We start from the raw sequence: 23,860 nt of genomic DNA, 5'->3' as shown, positions 1-23,860 counted from the left end.
GGCGACCACAGACACACAGACACACAGACACACAGACACACAGACAGACACTCTCTTTTATTATATGTATAGATAGATAATCCTTCTAAGTGCAACAGTATTTAACTTTTGACACACACACACACATATATAATTATATAAATATAAAACATCAGAAGCTGTAAAAATAACAATTGAAAGTCAGCAGAGACTTTCTTTTGAGATTTGATAAAATCTCTATGCAGAGCAAAAGAGAGAGAAAAAGTGTACCTTCACAGATAGCCCTTTTGGGGAAATCAGACCCTCCTCTGACGGGACCAAGATTTCAAAGAGAGGCTGACATCACAGGAGGGGAGAGCGTATCAACAGAGAAATCTAGCCCAGGGGCGGACCATTGTTTAACTACCAAAAAATATATACACATAAACACACACACACACACACACACACACATACACACAAACACGCGTGCGCGTGCGCGCCCAAACGCACACACACACATACACGAACAAACACACACACACGCGCGCGCCCAAACACACACTCACACACAATCACACACAATCAGTCAATCACACACAATCACAATCACACACAATCACACACACACAATCACACTAACGCTAATGCTTACACTTCCATGGAACCCAGGCAGTTTATGAAAACACCCAGCGCACAGTGTTCTGTCTTTCTTCACGGACCTACGATAGCGACATATAAAGAAAGCGGTCTACTTTATTCAGATTCTGTCACGGGCTGTTAATCGCAATCAAACCCGTTGATGCTGTTTAAAGGTTAGCAACAAATAAGGTTTGAATGAGTGCAGCGAGGAATGAAACGCGGGATTAATATTTGTCCGGTAACACAAAACCAGAGCCACTGGTGCGCGTCTTCCGAGAAAGCAACACAATTTGAATAACAATAACGGTAGCGTGTATACCTGTCTTGGTATTACGGATTTAGGTAAGGGATACACAATTGAGGTCTCAGTGAGTGAAGTATGAAAAACGGGTTAAGTTTGTTTCGAGGAATTCCCTGCCAGAACACTTATTAGTGTCTGCTGACAGCACAGGTAAATACTCAGAAAAGGTATGGCAACTGTCATACTGACATGCACCGTTCTAAAAACATGTTATTTTCTGAGGTGTGACTCTGCTTCGACATTTTACTCTCTTGTGTTGTGTTTTTCTTCTGAGATCTTTGGCTCAACTCCAACGTGCCAAAGATACCTTTGAACGTACCTTCAAATGTTTGCGAGTTGGCATTTACGCTTTTTGTTGTCTAATTTGCAATAATTGGTTTTTTCGAAATATCTCTTGTCAAGGGATGAATCGCCGTAAAAGAGTTGTATTTGCTAAAGGTACGGCGAGCTGTAAACAAGCCGATGGCTCAGTGACGTCACAGTCCACAGATGACCATGCGAAGAAAGTTTCGCCAACGATAAAACTAGACATTTTGGGGAGACAGATTTTTGTTGTGTACTTATTAAGACTCGAGCCCAACCCTTTGTAAAAGTGATAAGGAATTTTGAGTTCAAGGAGTGCTATGGCTATTAATAACAATAAAAATAGAACCTTACGTGCTCCTTTTTGATATATTGACTGACACAATTCAATATGTGGTATCGGACTTTTTCGCAACAAAAATACTGATAAAATAACGACTGTACATTCGCAAATAACAACCAATTGTCATAATTTTCACGAGTTTTCATTCATAACCAGCTGGGGAATAATAAACACTGTTGCTCATGTATAAAATTGAGGTGGTGAATGGGTTTGATCTTCCAGGTGAAACGTAAACAAAAGTGAGATCAACTTCAAACCCCCCCCCCCTCCCCATTTCCCCACACGCACACACCCCCCCCCCCCCCCCCCCCCAATGTCAGAGTCTGTTTCAGTTTCCGAGAACTTATACTCGAATATTCAAGTTATATAATAGAGAATTCGGGTAAGGTATGCGGATCTCAAACGTGTTTACAGCCACCATACAAATCGCACCGTATTTGAAACCTCACCGACTAAAAAATCAGACAAGAAAAGCAAAAGCTTACACGACCCGCCTTCAACACCCCCCGCCTCCCTGAAAACACAATAGCTGTTAATACTGGCCGACTTTTTGGATGCTAAATATTTTGCAGGCGATAATGTCCTATCCTGCCTTATCCCGCCTCACGTACCCCACCCACCCCCCATTTCCCCTCCTCCCCACCCCAACCCAACCCAGACCCTGTTCGGCAAAGATTAGCATACTTTCATGTTTTGCATGCTGAAAGAATTCTTCGAAGCGAACCTGTAACGTGCAAAGTTGGCCTTTTGTGCCGCCAAATAAGGACCGTACCTCGTGTGTTTTTTCTTGTGAACTGCACGTTGTGCAAAGGGTATAAAAGTGCTAGGAACGGGTTGTCACTTCATTCTAGGCAGCAGAAGACCGTCTTTCCAGCTCTAAGCAAACAGACATCAACCGTTCCAACTCCAGATCTACTCATATCACCAAATCATGACGACTGTAAGTATTTTACGTGGCATAGCATATGATTTTAAAGGATGGGGGAGCAATACTGAAAGGTATAACCTCCACTAAATGATTAGGTTTTGATTAATTTCTCTTTGACGGTGGAAGAGGATAATTATGTCGCATGGATAAAAAAAAAAAAGTAGCTTGTTTTGAATGAAGAATATAGTGCAGGAACATTTAAAAATACTATTATGGATCAGAGAAGAGCGATATTCAATCAGACGTCTTCGACACAGAGTATTTAAAGAAGTCACTAAAAGTTGTAACGGAGCTATAATATAAATAGTAATCAGCTTCCGAACAAAACAAAAAGTCGCTTCAAGCGATATCAAAACATTTATTCAGCATGTCGGCCCGAAATTAATAGATCGAAACTGAAAACCCGGGATCAGTCTTCTCGAAGACTAATGAGGATTGGCAAGCCACAAACGAGTTGGCACGCGAACATACAAGACCTATTTGCATACCTATTTTCGTTAGTTCTGAACATATTTTGAGTAATCAAAACGTATCCATATCAGAACTTATAATCATATATTTTGGGGTTCAGAAAATATTTCAAAATACAATGCAATAATTTCTGAATATCTTATTGAAGTTTCAGTTAAAATTGTAATAAACAAATAAATCTATACATTTTAAGCTGTGTATGTGGATTACAATCTCATAGTCCGGAATGAGTCAAAGATTGTTTGATTGAAAATTGAGATCGTTACAGTGCCACTTCAACTTGTTAAAAAACACACACGGACATAACGTCATCAAAACATGTATCGACAAAATAAAGAACAAGTCGCGTAAGGCGAAATAACAAAATTTAGTCAAGCTGTCGAACTCACAGAATGAAACTGAACGCAATGCTTTTTTCACCAAGACCGCATACTCGTAGTTTCGTCAGTCCACCGCTCGTGGCAAAGGCAGTGAAATCGACAAGCCATGCAGAATAGTGCGGTAATGGTCGCGCTGAGCAGGATAACACGCTTTTCTGTATGTCTATTCTTTTTAGCTTATTGAGTTTGTTTTTAATCCAAACATATATCTATATGTCCGTCGCGATATAACCTTGAACGGTTGAAAACGACGTTAAACACCAAATAAAGAAAGAAATATACCTATATGTTTTTGGAATCAGGAACCAATAAGGAAAACGATGAAATTGTTTTTAAATCGATTTTTGAAAAAAAATATTTTAATCATAATTGTTATACTTTTAATTTTCAGAGCTTGTTTGTAATCCGAATATAACATATTTATATGTTTTTGGAATCAGAAAATGACGAAAAATAAGATGAAATTGTTTTTGGATCGTTTAATAAAAAAAATAATTTTAATTACAAGTTTCCGATTTTTAATAACCAAACTCATTCAATAGTTTTTAAACAAAACCAAAGTCTGGCCTTTGTCGAAGATTGCTTTGCCAAAATTTTAATCAATTTGATTGAAAAATGAGGGTGTGACAGTGCTGCCTCAACTTTTACAAAAAGCCGGATATGACGTCATCAAAGGTATTTATCGAAAAAATGAAAAAAAATCCGGGGATATCATTCCCAGGAACTCTCATGTAGAATTTCATAAAGATCGGTCAGGTAGTTTTGTCTGAATCGCTCTACACACACACACGCACAGACAGACAGACAGACACACACACACACACACACACACACACACACACACACACATACACCACGACCCTCGTCTCGATTCCCCCTCTATGTTAAAACATTTAGTCAAAACTTGACTAAATGTAAAAAGAGGGTTGGGAAATTATCTGGAAGATTTCATGCGCACAGTTTTAAAAATATACGTATACAGAATGTATGTAGTAGTTTTCTGTGAATCGTTTACACATAGTTCTATTAACTCACGTTGGGAATCCCGAGAGACTTTCTTTGTTCATTGGGGCTCTTACGGTCGGAAATTGTGCGAGCTGTGTCTCCTGGATGTCGGGGAAGAATAACTTTCCTTGTAAAGTCTTCAACATTGAGTTAGGTTCTTTTAAATTATTTTTTGAGAAGTCAAAATAAGTTCTGGATCCGGAAAAAAACATTGGCTAGTTCGGGAATCGGAAACATTCATTTTTGTCTTGGCCATTTTATTTCTGAATCCTAAACTATACAGATATGTCATGTTAACTCTGAATAATATGCTACAAATCTGGGAACATTGAACCTATGCTCGCATGGCTCGCGAAGACAAGCGCGATCCGTGTCGGTCTTCGGGTTTCGGCTAGCCAAGCTTTAATTTAAAAGTCCCGGTGGTGACTGATACCGGGTTTTCAGTGTTGAGTTTTTAGTTTGAGGCCGACAGATTGACCAGATTGATAGTGCTCAATGCAATTTGGAAACTTAAATATTAATTCATTTATTTTCAAAAACAGATGGAAAAGCTGTATCGCTTGATAATTTTCAGTCTTGAATCCCAAAGTGTATAGATAAGACATGATGTGTTTGATTTGAAAATGTGTTCAAAATTCAAGCAAATAAGTGTTATATAAATTAGATTCTATGTTCTTATGTTTTGCGGAGACCATCTAAGTCTTGGTTTACTTTTTTTCGGCTAGCCAAGCCTTACTAGTCTCGGTGATGTCTAATCCAAGGTTTTCAGTGTCGATATTTTTATTTTGATATCGCTCTCCGCAGCTTGATTTTAGTTTTGGTACAAACAAATGACCCAGCAACCGGCACAGTGTAGTTTGACGTCGCAGTATGACAAATAAGCTTATATTAGAAGGTAAAGCAGAGAAGAGAAGAAAATGTTAATGTCAATTTTCAGTATGTATAAACATTGATTTGTTTTGTTTGGCAGTTCTTTATGTTGTGCGTCGAGATAGGTTGCCTTTTGGGAACCAGCGTCAAATTCACTCTCGTTTTAAAATGACAGGTAAATAAATATCAACTGTCTGTGGAAGAGAAGAATGGACTCGACGCTGGACAAGTAGATGTGTTCATCAAGGGCAGAGTGACGGACAGCGGCAGCAACAATCAAAGGTAGTTGCATATTTGTATGTGCTCCATGCTCTCTTTTTATGTAAACAATCATGCAGAAAACCATACATCCATTCAGCCTTTCACTTGGGGTCAATGCCGTCCATGTTAACAATCTGCACCAGGCTAATAAACAATTTCAGCACAGTCCTGCACTTGCACAGTTTTTGTCGTAAGGATTTTATGGCTAGTATTTGCACTTCCGCCGAACCCGCATGCGTACGCCCTTTGCCACATGGGAATCTCGACCGCCGATTAAATAAATATAAGAAAACATAGCATTATAGCGTTCAAATTCGTCGTGCAAATTTGTAGCTCTATGTAACACAGACAAAACTTGGCTGCCCACGTAAGTTCGCTTGTGTGTGTGTGTGTGTGTGTGTGTGTGTGTGTGTGTGTGTGTGTGTGTGTGTGTGTGTGTAAGTGTGTGTGTGTGCGTGCGTGCGTGCGTGCGTGCGTGCGTGCGTGCGAGTGTGTGTGTGTGTGTGTATGTGTGTGTGTGTGTGTGTGTGTGTGTGTGTGTGTGTGTGTGTGTGTGTGTGTGTGTGTGTAGAGCGATTCATACCAAACAAGTGTTGACCTTAACGGGGACAAGAAGCCGCCCTTGGTAATATGGGGGTGGGACACGGAGACAGAGGGAGGGAGATTTGTTTTCAAATGAATAAATTATTAAAAAATAAAAATTGTAAGTAAATAAATAAATGTTAGAAAGAATTCATTAAAAAAATTAAATGAATAAATTAATAATATTTTTTTTTTTTTAATTGACCGAGCTCTTTTCACGTGGTGACATGGTAGACAAACACAAACACCTGAAACCCGGACAAACAGGCAGAGCAAATCCAGTAAGCACCCTTTACAAGGCGGCTTAATAATCCCACGCATTTTCGCATGCTGTCAGTGATAGAACGAGAACCGAAGGGAAGTAACTCATTACCGCCTCTTTCCAAAGTAAATGACGTACACACTTTTGCGTCACTTAACCTTCACAGTACCAATGATATTACTCATGAACGGCCCATGCTTTCCAAAGAAATATTCAACATAAAAAGTATCCTTCTACACAACCCACACCATCCAAATAGAACTAAACAAAGTAAAATGCCTTCTTTAATTCAAAAGTGGGTCGTCCACAACCCACCACATATAGACTGTGTGGTTCAAATGACGTCATTATTTATTTGTTTATTTACGGAATAATTCTTCAAAAATCGGTCGTTATGAAGGATCTATGGTGTTTGAGATTTACATGAAGTCTCGATCAAAAATCCATGTCCCACCCCATATTACCAAGGGCGGGCTACTTGACCCCGTTAAGGTCGACACTTGTTTTTGTCCGGAGTTCTAATCCAACGCATGCTGTCAGAGAACGAGACTCGAAGGGAAGTAACTCGTAGTTCTGGGTGCGGGAATGCCCGCAAACGTAAGAGTCAGTGTGTTTCGTCCCCTGGCTCGGTTTGTAAAAGCGTTAAAAGCTAATGTCTTCCGTTTGACTACCGTTAGGAATGTAATATTTTGCACACACCCGTCTAACCCTCTTCCTAATAGCTATTTCACGAAATTTGAGCTTAATTGACCCAGAGATACAAGTCTTACCCGACAAACACCGACCGACCGACCGCCTCAAACAAACAGACAGAGCAAATCCAGTAATCCCCATTATACTAATGGCGGCTTAATAAACCTGGATCGATCCCCTAGCTCCAGTCACCAACTCTTATCCCAAATAGAAATAGTTTCTGAGAGGACGTAAACTCCCCACTCTAGTTCCTGGATCGATCTTAATAAAACTTAGCATCAGAGTTCTTGAGAATGATATACCCACATATTTTCAATGTTTTGATAAATGTCTTTGATGGCTTCACATATCCGGCTTTTAGTGAAAGTTGAGACGGCACTGTCACATCCTCATTTTTCGATTAAAATTATTGACATTTTGATCAAGCCATTTGTGACGAAGCCCGGACTATGGGATTTTATTTCAGCGTCAAAGCTTAAAATTAATTAATGAGTTTGGTCATTAAAAATCTCAAAATTTTCATTAGACCAAAAAATTTGAAATCGATCCAAAAAGGATTTCAGCTTATTCTTTATCATTTCCTGATTCCAAAATCATAATAGATATGTTATGTTTGGATAAAAAAAATCTCAGAAAGTTAAAAAAATACAAAAAAGCGCGCTTTCCTGCTAAGCGAAAACGTATAGACCGGCTTGTCAAGTTCACTGCGGGTTTCCACGTGAAAAGTGAGCGATTTCCTTGCCGCGGGGATTGACGAAGCTGTATTGTCTTGGTGAACAAATGCAGTGCGTTCAGGTTTATTCTGTGAATTCGACAAATTGACTAAATGTTTTAATTTCGCCTTACGCGACTTGTTTATTTTAAGGCCGACCGATTGACTAAATGTTTTGTTATCGCTTCATGCGACTTGCTTTGCTTGTCGATACTATGTCGAGATCGCATTTTACAATATGTTCAACACAATGATTAGACAAGCGCGTAGCCTTTAACTCTCTGGTTAGGGCGTCGGCTTTCCGTGTGGAAGGTTTTGGGTTCAAATCCCTGCCGCGCCTGGTTGAGAATTTCCCGATTTGGTTTAAACTGTTTTATTCAACGTTTGTGCATTATTTACAAAAAAACGCATATTGAGTTAACAACAACAAGCATAATGCTTATAGTTTTGTTTACAGTTTTCTACAAAATTACATATAAATGGCGGCTATTGTACAGTTTTAAATGAAAAGCAAGCAAACATGAAAAGAAAATTGAATGAAAATTGTACATCAAAACAAAAATCCGTTTAAGAATACATATATAATATTTATGGTGTTGGCGAGTAAGAGATAGGGAGGGAGAGAGGGAGGGAGGGAGGGGGAGAGTGAGAGAGGGGGAGAGTGAGAGAGAGAGAGAGAGAGAGAGAGAGGGAGAGAGAGAGAGAGAGAGAGAAAGAGAGAGAGAGAGAGAGAGAGAGAGAGAGACGAGGAGAAGACGTATCGATTTTGCTTTCACTTTACATGTTTATCTGTTCGAAACGGCCGGACTGTCCAATAAATTCCTGCACTGTTAAAAAGATTTTTTTGTTAATTTGTGTTTGCAAGGAGGGGTTTCCACGAAGTAGAATATCTGTATGTATGAGGTTGTTGGTTAGTTTGTTGATTGTGTTGTTTCTTGCAGCTAAGTGTAAACGGCATTCTAGTAAGAAGTGTGTTGCAGTTTCTGTTCCATCACCACAGTCGCATACGCTGTTTTCCGCAAGGTGTCGCTCAACTAAATCTTTCTTTAGATCGATAATATTATGTCTCATTTTTGTGTGGATTATTTGTGTTTGTCGACTGCTACTGTAGAAGTAAACGGGAATTTGTGTGTCGTCTTTTGTTAAGTAATGTTTAAATTCCCCGAGGGAGTCGGTTAACTGTATTTGTTCAGGTAGTTGGTTCCAGAGTACTGTTGTCGAAGGAAAAAGGGATGTTTTGTACGTTTCTGTTCGATGTGGGGGTATACTTCGTTCGAAGGGGCGGCGTCTGTGGTAGGGGTTGTTGGCTGCTACGAGAGGTGGGAGTGCTGCTTGTAGGTATGGGGGGGTCTTGTCGTGAATAATGTTATGGAACATTGTTAGTTTATGACGGTTACGCCTTTCAGATAATGATTGGAGTCCAGATTCTCCGTAAAGCTTAAAGTGACTGGTTCCGCGGACAGCTCCGATGATTGTTCGTATTGCATCTAGGTTTAACTTTTCGAGTTCATCTGTTAGGGTTTTGCTACAATTGTCCAATATTATGTCGCAATAATGAAAGTGTGGTAGAATGAAGGATTTAAACATAATTTCCAATGATTTTCGACTCAGTCCATATTTGTATGTACGCAAGCAAGCTACGAGAGTTCTGCACTTTGCAACAAGAGATTTTATATGTCCATCCCATTTACAGTTGTTTTGTATTATTATTCCTAAGTGTTTGTGATTTTGGGAACTTTCAAGGATGGTATTGCCAAAGTTTAGATCTGCGATATCAGGGGTTCTTTGTGTACAAAAGTTCACCAATTCAGTTTTTGCATGGTTAAATGCTACCTTCCATGTTTCTGCCCAATTTAAAAAAAATTTCAAGATCTGAGTTTAAAATTTCGGCACGGATGTTGTGATTGGCTAAAGACAAGTACATGCTAGTGTCGTCAGCAAAAAGCTTAATCGTAGATTCTATATCACGTACAATGTCGTTTACATAAATTAGGAAGAGCAAAGGTCCAAGCACTGAACCTTGAGGAACTCCCGCTACTACTGGAAGATAAGTTGATTTACTGCCTTTTAATACAACTGCTTGCTTTCGATCTGTTAGGTAGTCTGTAAACCAGTCTAATAATGGCCCATTAATTCCAGCGGCTTCGAGTTTATGCAATAAGCCCCGGTGCCAAACTCTATCGAATGCTTTGGATATATCAAAGAAGATTGCTTGGGTAGTTATTCTATTATCGAGTGATTTGCATGTCATTGTATATTGTAAGAAGCTGGTAAACAGTTGAGTCTCCAGGGATGAAACCGGACTGCGATTTCCCGATTTCCCAGGTCAACCAATGTGCAAACAGATTTTGTAATCCATTTCAAGGTTTGATGGCATACAGAAACACGAAATCACCCAGCATGAATCCTCCAGAATCGGAATATGACTAACAAAATGGAGGAAGGGGGGGTGTGGAGATCGGTCCAGCAGATGTCTCTGAATCGCTCTACACACGCACACGCACACATACACACACACACACACACACACACACACACACACACACACACACACACATACAAACACACACACACACACGCACACACACAAACCCGCTCGTGCATACGAGTGTATGTGGGAGTTACAGCCAACGAACGCAGAAGAAGAAAAAGAAAAAATCAATTGCAACAATGTGTGCTTGTACGGCGCGTTTCTCTCGCTTTCTCTCAATGTACACGAACTGTTCTTGCGAAGTAACGTTTTGACTCTATCATTTGATTTCAGTTTCAGCCTGTACTTTTCGCTTGGCGAAATACCACTCGAATCACCAACGATTCCTTACTGCATCACGGTCCAGTTCGATGGGAACGCAAATACTGCGAATAACGTCGACATAGAATACAAGCGCGGTATGGCAATGAAGAACGTGCTTCATTTAAGCTCGACGATTCTCAAAAAAGACAAAGATTTTGAGATCAAATTGGGTGTGTATCCAGAGAAAATCGAGGTAAGAATGACGACGACCACGTCTTGGGCTAACTATAATACACTATATAATTTAATACATCGAAAGGGGTAGGATCTCCATTTAAATTCACAGTTTTTCTCTTTAAGTCATTTGACCACAATATTCATGTGTTAAAATTTGGTGTGCATTTTCTTCAATGTATGTAGAATGTATGCATGTGAGAATGTGTAAGTGGAGCGTATAAGAATGTGTAAGCGGTGGAGCGTGGTCGAATGTCCATGTGTGAATGGGTAAGTTGAGCGTATAAGAATGTCCATGTGTGCGATGTGTAAGTGAGACATGGATGTGTTCATGTCTGAATGCGTAAGCACAATGCAAGGAATGCCCAGAGAGGTATGTGGGAGGTGTGTTTATAAACTGCCCTGTTATATAGTGCTATATGTCTTATGTAAAATCAATGTCTTGTTTGTATTATTGTTATGTACACCTGAATTTCTCCATGAGAAAATAAAGTATTCTTATTCTTATTCTTATTTTTAATAGTATATGATTCCCCCAAAAATGTTGATTTTAGATTGACGTAGTAAACATTATTAAATAAAAAAATAGGCAAAGCGATCAATGGAAACATGTTAGTTCACGGATTGTTACGCATTATAGTAACATTGGATTTTATTTCCATGGGTGACACCCTTAAGTCATTTCCTTGCGAGACGGAACGCCGTAAAGAGAGATGACGTCAAAAGCGTGACGTCAAAAAGGAAGAATGACACAGAGGAAAACACGAGGTTGGAAATGGTTATGATAGATCTCTACGCCTACACCGTATGAAAGATTATTAGATTTGCAAATTCATACGATGATTTCTATCAATAAAGACTTGAGATATTTGTCTTTTGTACTTCGCGTTAAAAGATGTATGGAAGAGTTGTTTTATTGAATTGTTTTGAGACACGTGCGAAGGCCTATATTCGTAGCGTAGAGTTTTACTTTGAGTCCATTCACCAAGATCAGTTGATTCTCGTTCCATTTTGGAGAACAATTCAAGTTTTTTTTTCGGGAGTTATATTTCATCACAAACCTGAATTATGCAGGTAAGAAACTGCTAAAGTAGGAAAAAGGGAAGTAATAATATCGTTCTTCATTTCAGAAGTAGAGCGGCACATTTTCATCCCTAAGTTCATCTGTTTTGTGTGTTTCAAAGGCGAAGCAGTTGGACGAAATCCAAAATTCCATTGGTTGTAAGTAACGGTCAGAATGATTAGATAGATGTTAGGCTCATAAAGCTGATGATAACATGTTGTTTTCACTTTGATCGACAGGTTTAGATGCCGTTTAGGTGCTAGTTAGACGCTCGTGTAGATGCAAGCTGGAGATGAATCGGACGCCAACTGAGAGAGAGATGGAACCGTGTTAAAGAACTGATATCACCGTTCACTCCATCGCCGAGATATCCAGGGCATCATCATCGTCATTCACTTCATCGTCGAAGACGTCAAGGGCATCCTCAACATCGTTCGTCATATCATCAAGACATCAAGGACATCATCATCACCGTTGAACTCATCGTCAAGACATTAAACTTTAAAGACATCATCTTCATCACCGACGCCGTGTATAAACACTCCGTGAGCTTTACAGTCGCTCATTCGGCAAGATCAAACCTCTCACACCTGATCCTTGACCTGTAGTGCCGAGTACGTCGATGCATGAAGATGAGTAACCAAAATTAAAGCCGTTTTCACTCATTGTAGTTGTGTTCGTCCAGTTGCTTCCAGTGTTTATTCTTTCTGTCGATACATTTGAGTCTGTCTATCGTTCAATTAAGTTAAAAAGAACCACGCATATCACTAACTATAAAAGCGAACAGCCGCCAAATAATCATACCCTAGACAACATCAACAAAATTCGAGATTCAATCTTGAAAGAGCCGGACACGTGAAAATCCTTCCATCGGATTGTGACATATTGGTTGCCTCGTCCGGGATAGGCTATTTCGTTTAGATACATGTGAAGAAATTGTCTTGTGTGGTTTGTGTGTATTCATTGATCATTCATTAGTTAAGTAATTAGTATATGTTTATTCGTGTATTTATTTAAAGGAAAACTATAGTGTAGTATGGGTAAAAACTCACTGTAGATCACATCCTTAATGAAGGTAAACTAAATAACACAACCTTACTGAAGGTAAAAACAAAATGTAACTCTCGAGAAAAAAAACAACAACTGGAAAGTGAAAGTTAGATCACTTTCATCTATCTGTAGATCTAGTTCTAGCAGGTAGGATTAGTTGGCAACATTCTGTTGGGGAACGGCTCAAATTCCTTTCTAAGTAGAACCAACGAAACAAAAAGGAAGTCGAAATGGAGATATTTCGCAAAAACATTTTGAACTAGTTTATTTACGTTCACGCACATGGGAAAAGTCATTTGACTATTTGTGGTGACAGATTCAATGGACAGAGTCTGAGTATCTAGCTAATAAACTATTCATAATATTGAAGATCACGGATACTTTCTTAGTGTTGAAATTAGCTAATTCAATTAGTTCTAAGAAATTTTCTAGATAGAAACCGTGGGATCTTTATATACGTTGGATTACGTATGGTGATAGACTAGAGTGATAATACTGGGAGTCGAGCCGCAGTTGTATTGACCACTCTAGGTCACAGAACGAATGTTTACGAGTTGACAGTAACATTGTTCAGTTACAGTTTGTAATAACTGATTTTTTCCATAAATGCGAAGTAGGTTCGAGATAGTCTGTGATGAGATAAATTCCATGCACAGTACCCGATATAGAAACTTCGCACGTCCTCAAATTTGGAGTGAAGGCGTGTGGTGAGACTGACGTAGAAAGCCAGACAGGTAAGATGGCTACTTCAGTGGATGCAGCCCTGGAAGCGACGAGGATTTTGATGGATAAAGGGAAGTTACTTGGTTTGGAGGGATCTGAGTTGCGTGATTTTGTTCTGGAATGTGAGCGTGAGAATGGTGAACGTGCGGAGCGTGCACGTGAACGTGCTGAACGTGCGGAAATTGCCGATGCTGAACGTAAACGCGCCGACGCTGAACGTGAACGTGAACGCGCCGACGCTGAACGTGAACGTGAACGTGAACGTGCCGACCGTGTTGAACGTGAAAGAGAAGAACGCGAGCAACAAACTCGACTCGAGGAGTTGAGGATTCAGGTCGAATTAGCTCGCGCAACAAACTCACGCGATCGCGGAGGCGATGAAGAAGAAGGAAATCAGAACAATAACAATCACAGAAATCATAGACCTCGCGATACCGATAACTACCAACCGAAGTTACCATTCCTCGAAGACAAAGACGATGTAGAAGCGTTTCTTCTGCAATTTGAACGTCATGCTGAAGCATCACACTGGGACCCTAACACTTGGTCTGTACGTTTGTCCGCACTGCTAAAAGGTAAAGCACGCACTGCTTACACCAAGATGAAAGTCGCTGATGCACGCGACTACGCATTGCTCAGAAAGACTTTGCTGGAAAGATTTCAGATTACTGCGGAAACATACAGACAAAGATTCAGAAACACACGGAAAGAAAACGCTGACTCGTACAAAGAGTTCATTACTCAGATTTCCTTGTTCCTCGATCGCTGGGTTGAAATGTCCAATATCGGAGAAAGTTTCGATGATTTCAAAGACCTCATACTGACGGAACAAGTGTATGAAAGCATGCCTACTGAACTCGTCACGTACGTGAAGGATAGAAAACCAAACAGCATTGATGACGTGATCGACACCGTAACTCTCTACGAAGAAAACCGACCCAAAGAAAGCCGTAGACATGGGAAGAAACCTGAAGAGAGAGGACACAAGGCAACACACGGGACGAATTCCACAAACAAGGACAAGGACGAAGGAAATAAAAGCAGAACCAGCGTCAAATGTTTCAGATGTGGAAAATTGGGCCATTTCAAGAAGGATTGTCGCCAGCCTCCGAAAGATGAATCAGCCAGTGCCGCATTTCAAGACGAGAATGACGTCGAGGGGAATGCGACACATGATCAACTGTGCGACAAATGTGTTCACAAGAAATTCACCAAACTGTCCCAAATCGTAGTTGAAGGCCAGGTAGTCACTGCTTTCCGCGACACCGGAAGCACCTCTACGATTGTTGATTCCAAACTAGTACCAGCTAGCAAGATTACTACGCGCACAAAAGAAACGTCTTTGGCGAAGAAATCAGTGAAAGAGAAACTATCGGTCGCACACGTTTACATGGACACGCCGTACTTCGTGGGAGAAACCGAAGTTAGCGTCATGGAGAATCCTGTCCATCCTGTGTTGATTGGAAACTCGATGGGTGTAGGATCGGAGAAAATCGAGACACCTGTATATCCAGTCCGTGAGACCGTAATCCCTGAAACCACTGCAACAGCCGTTACCCGAGGACAAGAAAAACGTGAAGAGGAGGGGAATGCGTCAATTCCCAGTTTTCCTATGGAAGGAAAGATCTTCACCGTTGCTGATCTAAAGAGAGAACAGCAAGACGACAAAAGCCTTGAGAAATTACATGTGTTGGCACGAACGAATGTAACTCGAGGGCGAGTTCAGTTCATCTATGACAAGGACGTGTTATATCGCCAATACAGTGACAAGCAAGGAAAGGACCACCGACAAGTAGTAGTACCTCACAAGATGCGGGCAAAGGTATTGTCCACCGGACACGATACGGCGATGTCGGGCCATCTCGGACAGAAGAAATCAAGAGAACGGATTTGGCAAGATTTTTTTTGGCCGGGGATCGTGGGTGACATCAAACGCTACTGCAGTTCTTGTGACGTGTGCCAACGTACTATGCCAAAAGGACGGACGAGGAAGGTACCTCTGGGAAAGATGCCTCTGATTGAAACTCCGTTCAAGCGTGTAGCCGTTGACATAGTAGGACCAATCAAACCCATGTCTGAGACAAAGAAGCAGTATATCCTAGTGATGGTGGATTTCGCGACCAGATATCCTGAAGCTGTTGCTCTCAAAGACATAAAGGCAGAAACCGTGGCTGACGCGCTATGGACATTCTGGACAAGATTGGGACTTCCAGAAGAAGTATTGACCGACAACGGAGCGCAGTTCACCAGCGAGTTGATGACTCAAGTCAACCAACTGCTCGCAATCAAGGGATTGACAACTTCACCTTGGCATCCTCAATGCAATGGTGTTGTAGAACGTTTCAATGGAACTTTGAAAGCGATGCTCAAGAAGATGACTTTTGAACAACCGACCAAGTGGGACCAGTACTTGCCAGCACTACTGTTCGCATACCGAGAAGTTCCCCAAGATTCGCTTGGATTTTCTCCTTTCGAACTTCTGTATGGGCGGACAGTGCGTGGACCAATGCAAGTATTGCGTCAACTGTGGACGGAAGAAGAAAGCAACGACGAGATACGCACGACGGCTGAACATGTTATTGATCTGCGAAATCGCATTGAAGAAACGTGCAAGATCGCCCGCGACCATCTCGCCAAGTCAGCAATACGACAAGCTCACTTCTACGACAAGAAGACGAAGAAGAGAGAACTCATTGTCGGCACCAGAGTTTTGCTTCTACTGCCAACGAAACACAACAAGCTAGAACTTGCATGGAAGGGACCATACGTGATCGAGGAGCAGATCAACTCATTTGATTACAAGATCAAAGTGGGTCGCCAAACTCGTGTCTATCACATCAACCTTTTACGAGAGTACCATGAACGAGAAATGATCGCTGAACCAGAGAAACTTCCAGAAGAAGTGGTGGAACAGAGCGCGATAGTCGTCGAAGATCTGGAAGAACAAGATGACGAAATATTCGCCAACATGGGACCTGATCCCAGCATACTCATTCCGTCTACAAAACGTACCGAGAATGAGAAAGATGTACATGTAGCTGACACATTGACGGCAAGACAACAACGTGAAGTCAGAGACGCATGTACAGAATTCAGCGCATCGTTGACTGATGTACCAAAAGCTACGACTCTAGAAATCTGCAACATCAAGATGACTGATGATCGACCTGTGTACGTGAAACCACGACCCATACCTCATGCGTTAGTGGACGTGGTGGAACGTGAAGTGAAGGAGATGTTGGATTTGAAGGTTATCGAACCAGCCACTTCACCCTACAACGCTCCGATAGTGATCGTGAAGAAAGCACAAGGTAAAGCAGTGCGTTTCTGCAATGATTTCAGAGAAGCAAATAAAGTCATCGAGAACGACGCTGAACCAATCACAGATGTGGAACATCTATTCTCTGAACTCGCCGATGCACGATACTTCAGCAAGTTGGACTTGACCAAAGGATATTGGGCGATTCCCATCAAAGAGGAAGACCGAGACAAGACAGCGTTTACGACCTCATTAGGGCAAATGAGGTGGATCAACATGCCATTTGGATTGAAGACCGCGGGCAGCGTTTTCAACCGGATGATGCGGAAGCTCCTGGGTCCTCTAAATCGCAAAGACGTCTACCATTTCATGGATGACATCCTGATCGCGACTGCAACATGGGAACAACACGTTGAAGCGATCAAGGCCGTCCTGAAAGCCCTGAAAGACGCCAACCTTGCAGCGAAACCCTCCAAGTGCTACTTCGGTTATGAACAACTGCAGTATCTGGGACATGAGATCGGAAGAGGGAAGAGATGGCCTGTCGACGACAAGGTCGACAAGATACAAAAGGCTCAACCTCCTACCACCAAGAAGGAACTGAGAGCTTTTTTAGGTCTGACCGGTTTTTATAGGATTTACGTCCCGGCGTATTCCTCGATCGCAGCACCACTGACAGACAAGACCAAAAAGCAAGAACCGGAAAAGGTCAAGTGGACTCCGGCCTGTCAGGTGGCGTTCGACACACTGAAAGCCAAGCTAGCTGAACAACCGATCATCCAGATGCCAGACCATACACTCCCATACATCCTCAGAACTGATGCTTCAGACAAAGGAATGGGAGCTGTTCTACTTCAAGACAAGGGAGAAGGTCTGCAGCCGATCGCGTATGCCAGCAAGAAGCTGTCAGAGACAGAACAGAAATATGCCACCGTAGAGAAAGAATGCTTAGCGACCGTCTGGGGAATCCAGAAATTTGAGCGTTATCTCTACGGAAGACATTTCATACTGGAGACGGACCATCAACCTCTTCAGTATCTACAGCGGATGAAACCAACCAATGCCAGACTGATGCGCTGGGCATTGCAACTTCAACCGTACGTCTTCACCGTGAAGATCATTCCCGGCAAAGACAACATTGGAGCAGACTACCTCAGCCGTGCTACCATGAACTGAGGGAGACCATGGCAATGGTCGTCACAACTCAGAGATACTACCTGATTGTGAAGGGAATTCTGATCATAGATCCACGGAAACAATTAGTAGAATGTTATACACATGTAGTATTAATGTAACTATTATGCATGTTCATAGATTATATAAAATCTTCCTTTCCAAGGGCGTGTGTTACGCATTATAGTAACATTGGATTTTATTTCCATGGGTGACACCCTTAAGTCATTTCCTTGCGAGACGGAACGCCGTAAAGAGAGATGACGTCAAAAGCGTGACGTCAAAAAGGAAGAATGACACAGAGGAAAACACGAGGTTGGAAATGGTTATGATAGATCTCTACGCCTACACCGTATGAAAGATTATTAGATTTGCAAATTCATACGATGATTTCTATCAATAAAGACTTGAGATATTTGTCTTTTGTACTTCGCGTTAAAAGATGTATGGAAGAGTTGTTTTATTGAATTGTTTTGAGACACGTGCGAAGGCCTATATTCGTAGCGTAGAGTTTTACTTTGAGTCCATTCACCAAGATCAGTTGATTCTCGTTCCATTTTGGAGAACAATTCAAGTTTTTTTTTCGGGAGTTATATTTCATCACAAACCTGAATTATGCAGGTAAGAAACTGCTAAAGTAGGAAAAAGGGAAGTAATAATATCGTTCTTCATTTCAGAAGTAGAGCGGCACATTTTCATCCCTAAGTTCATCTGTTTTGTGTGTTTCAAAGGCGAAGCAGTTGGACGAAATCCAAAATTCCATTGGTTGTAAGTAACGGTCAGAATGATTAGATAGATGTTAGGCTCATAAAGCTGATGATAACATGTTGTTTTCACTTTGATCGACAGGTTTAGATGCCGTTTAGGTGCTAGTTAGACGCTCGTGTAGATGCAAGCTGGAGATGAATCGGACGCCAACTGAGAGAGAGATGGAACCGTGTTAAAGAACTGATATCACCGTTCACTCCATCGCCGAGATATCCAGGGCATCATCATCGTCATTCACTTCATCGTCGAAGACGTCAAGGGCATCCTCAACATCGTTCGTCATATCATCAAGACATCAAGGACATCATCATCACCGTTGAACTCATCGTCAAGACATTAAACTTTAAAGACATCATCTTCATCACCGACGCCGTGTATAAACACTCCGTGAGCTTTACAGTCGCTCATTCGGCAAGATCAAACCTCTCACACCTGATCCTTGACCTGTAGTGCCGAGTACGTCGATGCATGAAGATGAGTAACCAAAATTAAAGCCGTTTTCACTCATTGTAGTTGTGTTCGTCCAGTTGCTTCCAGTGTTTATTCTTTCTGTCGATACATTTGAGTCTGTCTATCGTTCAATTAAGTTAAAAAGAACCACGCATATCACTAACTATAAAAGCGAACAGCCGCCAAATAATCATACCCTAGACAACATCAACAAAATTCGAGATTCAATCTGAAAAGAGCCGGACACGTGAAAATCCTTCCATCGGATTGTGACACGGATGACAAGGTGATTTTAAAACTATTCATCAGACATTTTGAAGAAATATTTTAGATAAACTGATAAATCTTTTGCATTACAGGCTAAGCTCTAGGGTAAAAAGTTAAAGAGATACAAATGTTGACTTTGTGGGTGCAACATTTTTGAAAACTGGAACATTTGTATCTCTAGAAAAAAATACCTAGAGCTTAGCCTGTAAAACAAAATATATATCAGTATGTCTTAAACATTTCCGCAAAATTTCAAATTATTCTGATGAATAGTTTTGCAAATTATCTTGTCATCCGTGAGAAAACATGTTTTAATCCTCACTTTGCTTTATCTTATTTAATACAGTTTACCAAGTCAATCTAAAAGCAACATTTTTGGATCATATAGTATTCTACATACATTGAAGAAAATGTACACCAAATGTTAACACAGACAGTTATGTTTCATGAATGTTGTGGTCAAATGACTTGAAGAGAAAAAACGGTTAAGGTATAGCGAGACTGTCTTGGGTTTTTATGAAGAAATACTGACTTAATGAATTCTACGCTGAACTGTTGGACATCTGCGATTGAAGCTGCTGGTCTGTCTGTATGTATGGATGTATCCACATCTCTCTCTCTCTCTCTCTCTCTCTCTCTCTCTCTCTCTCTCTCTCTCTCTCTCTCTCTCTCTCTCTCTCTCTCTCTCTCTCTCTCTCTCTCATTTGTGCGCGGGCTCACTACATTTGTGCCGCGTGAATGTGGGTGTGATTATGTTACAAGTGTGTGTTTGTTGGTGTGTGTGTGTGTGTGTGTGTGTGTGTGTGTGTGTGTGTGCGTGCGTGTGCGTGTTTAATGTTTATAGTTTTGTTTTACAAATTTCATAAACATATAAACTTATGTATGTCAATCGTTTTTCACCCCCATCAAAATATATCCATGCAGGTACTGGGCATTGCTGAGTACCCAGAAGAAACCACCCGACCATGTCCGTTCAAGGAAGCTAATTTCTTTGTAGCGGAGGGTGAAGGTTTGACCATCACGATGTTTAAAGTAAGAGTTTTCTTCCCTCCCCTCTCCCTTTTCATCTGGTCTCAAAAAATCATAATCATCGTGATACTACTTGTCCTCCCATTACTCCTGAAGAAAAGAATCCAATTAGTATCTTGCTGAAGATGCAATCAATAGACGCAGAAGTTCATAAATCGAAAGTGATCAACTACCATTACCTACAGTTGACGCGATGTGATACCAGCGCCCTTTGGGCTTCTTCCCAAAACCCGATGTTACTTAATATAGAAAGGGTAAATCTGGGAAACCGTAATCTGGAAGTACTCGATAATTATGCAACCCTTTGATTAGTTCGTTCTTCCAATTACGGAAAACATCTATTTACTGTAATCGTGCGTTGATCCCCGGTGAATATCTCAAAGTTTCTAGTTGAATCGTATTAATGCATCGTTAATTGTGTGTGTCTTTTAGTTATCCCCCTGTCCACATTGTTATTGCCTGAGTATCCGATCTTGTTTCCACATAGTCAAGATTCTTTCTCGATCGACGGTATTATTTTGAATCTGATACATTAAATAGTTTACAAAGCAATTTTCGTTGCTTTCAGCTAACTCTTTACTTTTTCAGATTAGACCAAGACTGATGAATTAGGCGAGGAATAACGTCTGCTGATATGGACTCAGCCCTCAAGAGTGTGGAGGTGACCGCCAACATGATTGTCCTCACGCCAATCATCTGCCCTGTAACCCATGCACTTGTTTTGTTTACTTACCAGCAATCTTATTCAATTAGGCTGTGAGATTCCGGAGTAATGCTCTTCACTGCAGCCGCGACTCACTCATTTAGAAAACTGTAATTCGTTGACGATTTGAAAATTGTCCAAATATTGATTAGCCTTACTCTTTGAATTGCTCCATAAATAATAGATCGCATCGGTGCCTGTACCAATTACTTTCACTTTACGATTTCGTATTATACACATTTACACACACACACACGCACACACACACACACACACACACACACACACACACACACACGCACACACACATGCACACACACACACACACACACACATGCACACACACACACACACACACACACACTCATATCCACACACACACACACACACACACACACACACACACACACACACACACAGCCAGAACCACCCTTTCGTGTCGTCAGTAGCCTTGATTGTGTCCAGCTGTTCAAGGCAACTTTGCGAAAGATGTTGAACAGTAACAGTAACATGCTGAAAAAAACATTATTTAAAAAAATAAACATAAGCAATATTTTATTTCGTTCTGTTTGTTTGCTTAAATTCGCCGAAGGCCCTACGATCTGCTGGCCTTACCGATCAAACCTGAACAGACCAGTCGTCACCGTGACGGGTAAGTCCTGGGCTGACCGAAACCCGTCGATCGAGGCAGTGCTGACCGGTCTCGGCAAACCAGCAAACAGCAAACTTTGTTTGCATAACAAAAAAACTATTTTTGTTTGTCAGTGTTTGAGTACATTTTCAATTGAAACAAAGTATATCTAAATAATATTGGAATTCAGAAATATGTTTTAAGTAATACAGTAATACTCTCTATTGAGCCTGTAATTGCTATTTCAATTTCCGTCACAATGTTCAATCAATGACGCTTATATCGCGCATATTCCGTGGGTACAGTTCTAGGCGCTCTGCAGTGATGCCGTGTGAGATGAAATTTTATACGGCCAGTAGATTGCAGCCATTTCGGCGCATATTTACCTTTCACGGCCTATTATTCCAAGTCACACGGGTATAGGTAGACAATTATTAACTGTGCCTAAGCAATTTTGCCAGGAAAGACCCTTTTGTCAATCGTGGGATCTTTAACGTGCACACCCAATGTAGTGTACACGGGGGGAGGGTTCGGACACCGAAGAGAGTCTGCACACAAAGTTGACTCTGAAATAAATTTCCGCCGAACCTGGGATCGAACTCACGCTGACAGCGGCGAACTGAATACAAATCCAGCGGGCTACCGACTGAGCTATATCCCCGCCCCCAATTATGATTAACTGGCAACTGAATTTATTGATGTGTACGCTTCCAAGCTGAAATGCAATTTCATAGTCCAGACTGGGTCAAAGATTGCAGGACAAGAAATATACATTTTGGTTAGAAAAAAACACTTCTAGTCTCAAGTAATGCATTCAACCAAATATTGATTGAATATAAAAGATAATTCGCAATGGTCTGAATGTCAATACATGTATTTGGCTTGAGCAGGGACTAACGACTCTGTAACACCTTTGTTTTGGAGGTCAGGGTGTAGAGTCAGTTTACAGTTTTAATATGCGTACACCACACACAAGTACTGTCCGACACTCAAACAGGCAAGCAAACAAGTGGACAGACAGATAGACCGAAACGTAAACACACTACGAGAGAATACCATCGAGGAAATACTAAATTTATCTCAATTGTTATAACGAACATTTGGAACTTTGGTGATCTGAAAACTTGCTTATGTTTTTCATACACCTTGTACCTATTACACGCTCCACCGCTAATCCCTTGTTTTGTTTTGTTTTAATTGTCACATTAAACAGAAAGGAAAGAAATGTCTATGGACTTTGGATTGCATATTTTAAGTTGGTGTGGGAGTTAGGTATTACGAAAGACGCACATGTGTGTGTGTGTGTGTGTGTGTGTGTGTGTGTGTGTGTGTGTGTGTGTGTGTGTGTGTGTGTGTGTGTGTGTGTGTGTGTGTGTTGGTGAACTTGCTTGAGTGCAAGCGTGTTTGTGCGTGTTAAAATGTACGCCCGTCTGTCTGTCTGACTGTATGTGTGTGTCTGTATGTCTACCTTTCCTCTGTATATGTCTCTCTCTCAGAGTCTCTCTCTCTCTCTCTCTCTCTCTCTTTTTTTTTCTCTCTCTCTCCCTCTCTCCGTTTCTCTCTCCCTCTCTCTCCCTCTCTCTCTCTCTCTCTCCCTCACTCTCTCTCTCCGCATAGTTTTATATGTTAGCATGTCGTAATACAACACTCGACATCGGTCAAATCTGGAAGGTATTTTGGGGATCGAGAAAGAGGATCGTTGGTGTGGCTGGTGAGTTGAGGGGCTGGCAGCAAATAGTAAAAGGACTAAAAATCCTTTATTTAATATACATCTATCAAAGTCTTCGCTGAAATTGAAAATGTATTCATCAATGAAGTAAAACCTGCAATGGATAGCCTGCTGTAAATACGGAGCTTCATGTACCGGTATATATGTTACAGTTAATCTGTGAAACCAGGGAATACGTGTTTTAACTAAACTATTTTAGGTAATACAGGAATTAACTGTTTTTTTCCGTCAGTTAATTCATGTATTACCTAGTTAATACACGCTTTCCCTGGTTTCACAGATTAACTGTAACATATACACATTACATATTTGATTACGCCCAGCAAGACAACACAC

The 23,860-nt window shown here is 41.0% G+C and overlaps 2 protein-coding genes across 2 annotated transcripts; both read left to right on the top strand.

The window, feature by feature from the left end:
• Positions 1 to 2,334: 2,334 nt before the first annotated feature.
• On the top strand, positions 2,335 to 23,048 carry LOC138954354 (uncharacterized). The gene is made up of 5 exons (XM_070326220.1): positions 2,335 to 2,487; positions 5,377 to 5,483; positions 10,476 to 10,698; positions 20,357 to 20,464; positions 21,050 to 23,048. The coding sequence occupies exons 1-5, from the start codon at positions 2,479 to 2,481 to the stop codon at positions 21,071 to 21,073; spliced, it is 471 nt and encodes a 156-aa protein (XP_070182321.1). The 5' UTR covers positions 2,335 to 2,478; the 3' UTR covers positions 21,074 to 23,048.
• Positions 13,217 to 19,223, top strand: LOC138954353 (uncharacterized). The gene has a single exon (XM_070326219.1). The coding sequence runs from the start codon at positions 13,532 to 13,534 to the stop codon at positions 17,948 to 17,950; it is 4,419 nt and encodes a 1,472-aa protein (XP_070182320.1). The 5' UTR covers positions 13,217 to 13,531; the 3' UTR covers positions 17,951 to 19,223.
• Positions 23,049 to 23,860: the final 812 nt, after the last annotated feature.

Source organism: Littorina saxatilis, unplaced genomic scaffold, assembly GCF_037325665.1.
Source record: "Littorina saxatilis isolate snail1 unplaced genomic scaffold, US_GU_Lsax_2.0 scaffold_368, whole genome shotgun sequence".
Classification (NCBI taxonomy): Eukaryota; Metazoa; Mollusca; class Gastropoda; order Littorinimorpha; family Littorinidae; genus Littorina; species Littorina saxatilis.
This window is presented reverse-complemented; position numbering and strand designations above follow the sequence as displayed.